Raw genomic sequence first — 6464 nt, 5'->3', positions numbered from 1 at the left:
AACCCAAAAATATCACTTACCCTACCTTTAACGTATATTTTGATAACAATACTTTTGTACTTTTACTCAAGTAACATTTTTAACACAGGCCTTTTACTTGTATTACAGAGTATTTCTACATTGCAGTATTGATCAACGTTGTGGGACTTTGCATTGTCTGATAAGATTGTGTGATTCGTTTTACTTTATTTTTCTTGTACCCCAGACACAGACAGACTAATGGTGTAATTTGTGTTTTGGCAGGTGTTGGTCAACACATTTTGCTGCACTCTAATGTTGATCGCCAAGTACTAAAAGTATATATATATATATATATATATATATATATATATATATATATATATATATATATATATACATACACACACACACACACACACACACACACACACACACACACACACACACACACACACACACACACACACACACACACACACACAATCAGTTTAACGCATGTCAAGACTTGCTCGAGTCATGACGTACTGTAAGCACAACCATAGGCGTTTTTCTTTTCCAACTAACCTCGCGTGACGTCACCAGACTTTCCACCTCTGAAGAACTTTCCAACATTTTAATTGTGGTAAAAGAAAAATGGGACAGGATATATACCAGGATATATATATATATATATATATATATATATATATATATATATATATATATATATATATATATATATATATATATTAGAGGTGTAACAATATAGTAACTGCATCGAAAAATCGTTTTGAATTTTCAACGATCTACTATATCGATATGCAAACAGCAAAATATCGTATCGTTTGACTTTGTATCGTGTCGAATCGTTTTGCAATGCAAATAATCAATTTTATCAATACTAAGTACTTTTAAGAAGAAAAAAAGAGAAAGAGGGGTTTTATATCCAGTATCCAGGTATTTATTTTTCAAACAGCATTTTTGGGTAAATAAATAGTTACTATATCGATTTTAAATCATTGAATCGAATTGTATCGTTCTAAATGAACCTGTCCTGTATCGTTCATGTATCGTATCGACTAAATCACTGAATCGAAACGTATCGTATCGTTCTAAATTAACCTGTATCGTTCATGTATCGTATCGACCACCAAGTATCGTGATACGTATCGAATCGTTGTTAAAACGTATCGTTACACCCCTAATATATATATATATGTATATATATATATATATATATATATATATATATATATATATATATGTATGTATGTATGTATGTATGTATGTATGTATGTATGTATGTATGTATGTATGTATGTATGTATGTATGTATGTATGTATAATGTATGTATGTATGTATGTCGTGTATGTACGTATGTATGTACGTGCGTGCGCAGTCTGCGCACGTACACACACACACGCACACACACACACACACACACACACACACACACACACACACACACACACACACACACACACAGCTACACTTACATTGATATTATGCTAACCACTTTCTTTTGATTTGATACTGTGTTATATTGGGTTATTTTATCCATAGTGGTTTAATCTTACCATTATTTTGCACAATGTGCTATAAAAATGCATTAGGTCTAGTCTATGACTTGTTTTAGTTTTAGTTTCACTTTAATTGGTTTCAGTATAGCTAATACTACAGTAGTTGTCAAACCACCGTTCTCCTGTTTCCAAGAATCAGTGACGTGTCTTGGAATTTCATTCTCCAAATCCCCTCAGGTAAGACTTGTCAGTATATAAAGACAACCTGTCTGTGACTTTCACCTCTGTACAAAATGAACACCTCGTCAGCTTCGGAGAACGTTACAGGGGAATCGTTGGATCATGTGTCTATGGTTGGTCGGTCAGTTACCTGTATTATCCTGGGACTGTCCTTCCTGGTGGGGGCTCCGGGGAACCTGCTGGTGATCTGGACCATCCTGAGGCACGTAAAGCAGCGTTCCCACACCGTGGTGCTCATCCTGCATCTGGCTGCCGCTGACCTGCTGGTGCTCATCTCCCTGCCTCTGTGGATCTACTCTCTGGCCCAGTCCTGGGTCTTCGGGGAGGCCTCCTGCAAGGCCATAGTGTACATCATCAAGGTCTGCATGTACAGCAGCGTGTTCCTCATCACGCTCATGAGCGTGGAACGTTTCATGGCCATCCGCTACCCGCTTCTGATGTGCTGGAAGACCAAAACCATTATGAACGGAGCTCTAGTAGGGATTTGGCCCCTTGCTTTGCTTTTGGGGACTCCTGCGATAGTGACCCAGTCCATAGACAAAATTGATGGGACTGAGCAGTGTCTTTTTATCGACTACAGCACTATCTCTCAACTAACCTGCTTGTGTCTGGAGATCACGTTTGGCTTTGTAGCTCCTTTCACTGTTCTCACTGTCTGTTACTGTATGGTTGCGGTCAAACTCAGTGGGATGAAGAACATCAAACAGAAATCCATCATTCTCATCAGCAGTGTGGTGGTAGTCTTCATACTGTGTTGGCTACCTCACCACATCATCAACATCATTGACCTGGTTCACATTTTAGCCAGGAGCTCAGATGATGACGTTCCAAAGAGTGGCATCTTCATCACCGGTGCCCTCGCCTTCATTAGCAGTTCAGTGAATCCTGCCCTCTATGTCTTCGCTGCGAGTACGTTCCAGGGAAGTCTCAGTGAATGCGGATTGGTCAAGCTATTCCAAGAGGTGGCCTCCTGGACCTCTACCGACCAGCTGAGAGGAACTGCTAGTACAGAATTAGACAGGCTAAAAGGCAAAACCACAGACAAGATAGATGTCTGATATTACTCAGTAAAATCATGAGTGTAAATGTTTCTTTTTTTTTGTACTGTGTATGTTGGTAAGACGGTAGTGAGGAAGATGCGGAAAACAGACACAGATTGAAACAGATGATCCTAATTAGCCAAAAGAAAAAAGGAGAAGATGTCAAAAAACATTTTGAGACGTTGATCTCTTAACACTATGGCTGTTTGAACCTGTGAGAACGTGTGAATGTGAGAATCACCAGTTATTTATTTATTATTTATTTATGTAAGTCTTCCCTCTGCGTTACGTTTTGTATGTTGATTCAGATATATGTAATTAGATGCATATGCCTTTCCGAAGACAATGAACCGTTTATCGTTGTCCTGTGGCTGCCTCATAGTCAGAAACAATAGATGTAAACTATTGTCTGGTCATTCCAATTTAATTTGTTAATAGAAGCAGGTACATTAACTGATTTCAAAAGGGATTTAATGTGCTTCTTTGGCTAAGAATGATTCTTTTGTCCACATAAGGGATTTGCTCTTACCTCAGCTGGTTGATGAGAGAATGCTATAGTACTATGTGTTGTAACGTATTGTCATGTGAATATGGAAGTTTTGCGGGAGATTAGGATGTAAGGGATAGTTGTGATAATAATAACATGCTTTTGGCCTACTGACCTCAGAGCAATGATGAGTTTTTCTTTTCTTTTTCTCTTTTGACTATTGAGTGTTCTTTGACATGATGCTGCCTCCTTGACTAATAATTATATTTATTTATTTTTATAATGTTCACTTTAAATTAAAATGAAAAAAGAAAAGACAAATGAATTATGCTGTGATAATGTGTAGTTGTGGAAAAAAAAGTAAACGTTAACATGCATAAAGTCCATTATTTGCTATTAGTGTCTAGTTTTATTCATGTTTAATATTATTCAAAGTGATACAGTGAAGTGAAAGAAATACAAGGGTATAACTCAATAAACAACATTAATCCCAATGGAGACCCTTCAGACTGACTTAATCATAAGCAATCTCTTCAAAGAGCACTATTTAGTCACCTGTTGACTATTAAATAGTCAACAGGTGAATAAATAGTGCTCCTGGAAGCATCTGTACATTTTCCAGACGCTAATAGATAACATCCTATGTTGTTGACTTGTTAACAGATGCTAAATATGTAGGTTTTATAGTTTTGTATTTTTTCATAGTTCTTACTTCTATTTTATAAAAACAAATCTATTGAGTTAAGTATCACTTACTGTATATTCCTCAGATAGGGTGTGTTAGGGTGTGCATTTTAGTTTCAGTTCCGTTTTTATTTTTTATAACTGTTCAGTTTAGTTTTAGTTTTGTTTTGATTCGTTTCAGGATTAGAATACTATAATATACTAGAACAAATAATAGTTTAATAGTTTTTTATTATAATATGGGGCATATTTGTCAGGGGCAAGATTTAACTTTCAGAGAATAGGGTTTACAATACAAACACAACACTTTTAGAGTGTAATTGACTCAGTTATGTAGACATAATAAACATAAGAACTGCATGCTTGTTGTGTTGGCCAATTTCACCAAATTAAAAAATAAAACGAAATAAATTTTTGTACATTTGTATGTTATTTTAGTTAGTTTTGTTTGAAAGCACAAAATATAGTTTCAGTCAGTTTATTTTTTTTCTAACGTTTTGAATTAAATCACCTAAATGTGTATTCACACCTAGTTTTAGTTTTGTTTAACTCTTATAATGTAGTCTGTAGTGCAACTGCAAGGTAATTCTTCTCAAACCACCTTTGGTTTCTTGGAATTGCTCTCTCTAAAACGGAAGTCCTCCCCCTGTTTCAGGTGATAAATAATTGTAGACTATGACCTATATATAGTCTGGATATAAACAGAGTAACAGAGTAACAGACACTACTGTCTGTTTCCTCTGTGCAAAATGAACACCTCGTCAGTCTCAGAGATCATTACAGGCAAATCGTTAGATCATGTGTCTACAGTAGGTGAGAGAGTTGCCTGTATTATCCTGGGACTGTCCTTCCTGGTGGGGGCTCCGGGGAACCTGCTGGTGATCTGGACCATCCTGAGGCACGTCAAGCAGCGTTCCCACACTGTGGTGCTCATCCTGCATCTGGCTGTTGCTGACCTGCTGGTGCTCATCTCCCTGCCTCTGTGGATCTACTCTCTGGCCCGCTCCTGGGTCTTCGGGGAGGCCTCCTGCAAGGCCATGGTGTACGTCATCAATGTCTGCATGTACAGCAGCGTGTTCCTCATCACGCTCATGAGCGTGGAACGTTTTGTGGGTGTCCGCTACCCGTTTGTGATGCGCTGGACGACTAAAACCATTATGGATAGAGCTCTGGTAGTGATTTGGCTCCTTGCTTTTCTTTTGGGGACTCCTGCGATAGTGACCCGGTCCATAGACACAATTGATGGGACTGAACAGTGTCTTTATAGGGACTACAGCACTGTTTCTCAACTAACCTGCTTGTGTCTGGAGATCACGTTTGGCTTCGTAGCTCCTTTCACTGTTCTCACTGGCTGTTGCTGTATGGTTGCGGTCAAACTCAGTGGAATGCAGAACATCAAACAGAAATCCATCATTCTCATCAGCAGTGTGGTGGTAGCCTTCATACTGTGTTGGCTACCTTACCACATCATCAACATCATTGAACTGGTTCACATTTTAGCCTGGAGCTCAGATGATGAAGTTCCACAGAGTGGCATCTTCATCACCGGTGCCCTCGCCTTCATTCACAGTTCAGTGAATCCTGCCCTCTATGTCTTCGCTGCGAGTACGTTCCAGGGAAGTCTCAGTGAATCCCCATTGGTCAAGCTGTTCCGAGAAGTGGCCTCCCCTACTGACCAGCTAGGTGGAGCTGGTAGTACAGAATTAGATGGGCTAAGAGACAAAACCACGGATAAGACAGATATCTGATAATACACAGTAAAATCCTGAATGTAAGTAGTTTTTACCGTGTGCACTGTGCAGTATGTCAAAAAAAGCATTTTGAGACTCTTAACACTGTGTGAACCTGTGAGAACGTGTGAATGTGTGAATCACCACCAGTGATTTATTTATTTGAACAAGTCTGCCCTCTGCTTTACAAAACTATGTTTTATGTACCTGTACACACGATTGAACAATAAACGAGAACCTTGAACCTTGGAATGTCATTAAGACAAAGGCTTGATTGTTGTTCTGAGGCTGCCTCAGTCAAAAATAATAGATATAAACTAAAGTCTGGTCATTCCAATTCGTTATTAGAAGCAGGTACTGATCATAGGACATTTAAAATGGATTCAATGTGGTTCTTTGGCCTAAGAATTGTTTTGTGTCCCCATAAGGGACCTGCTCTACCTCTGCTGGCTGCTGAGAGAATGTACAACACAAAGCCAATCAATGATCTACAGTAGGCCTAACACCAGAATGATGAAGGACATTTACATCTTTAAAAGTATTTAAAACAAATAATGTTTTACTTCTAAAAGCTTTGCCGATTCATATATATTGTAAATTAGGATGTATGGGTGAGGGGTCACAGTATATAAAGTAATTAAAATAAGACCCTCCTTTATCATTAACTACACATTAACAGCTTAAGCCCTATACTTCATCATACGATGAACAGCAAAAATAACTGATCTACAAGCTCAAAACACGACACATGCCACACACTGGTTAATGTGGTTAAAGCATCAATAATTGCTGTATAATACAATAGCCATATTTATTTTTGTG

At 38.2% G+C, this 6464-nt stretch overlaps 2 protein-coding genes across 2 annotated transcripts; both read left to right on the top strand.

Annotated features, from left to right (window-relative positions):
* Positions 1-1754: 1754 nt before the first annotated feature.
* Positions 1755-2759, top strand: LOC308087968 (leukotriene B4 receptor 1-like; the record flags this gene model as incomplete). The annotated part of the gene is made up of 1 exon (XM_080432239.1): positions 1755-2759. One exon carries the CDS (start codon positions 1755-1757, stop codon positions 2757-2759), a length of 1005 nt encoding a protein of 334 aa, XP_080288365.1.
* A 1902-nt stretch (positions 2760-4661) lies between these two features.
* Positions 4662-5660, top strand: LOC308087959 (leukotriene B4 receptor 1-like; the record flags this gene model as incomplete). Its single annotated transcript, XM_080432226.1, has 1 exon — positions 4662-5660. The coding sequence occupies one exon, from the start codon at positions 4662-4664 to the stop codon at positions 5658-5660; it is 999 nt and encodes a 332-aa protein (XP_080288352.1).
* Between the last annotated feature and the right edge of the window lie 804 nt (positions 5661-6464).

The sequence above is a fragment of the Gymnoscopelus braueri genome, assembly GCF_963280865.1.
Source record: "Gymnoscopelus braueri genome assembly, chromosome: 1".
Taxonomy (NCBI): domain Eukaryota; kingdom Metazoa; phylum Chordata; class Actinopteri; order Myctophiformes; family Myctophidae; genus Gymnoscopelus; species Gymnoscopelus braueri.
Note: the sequence above shows the minus strand (reverse complement) of the source record. Positions and strands in the feature narration are given on the sequence as shown.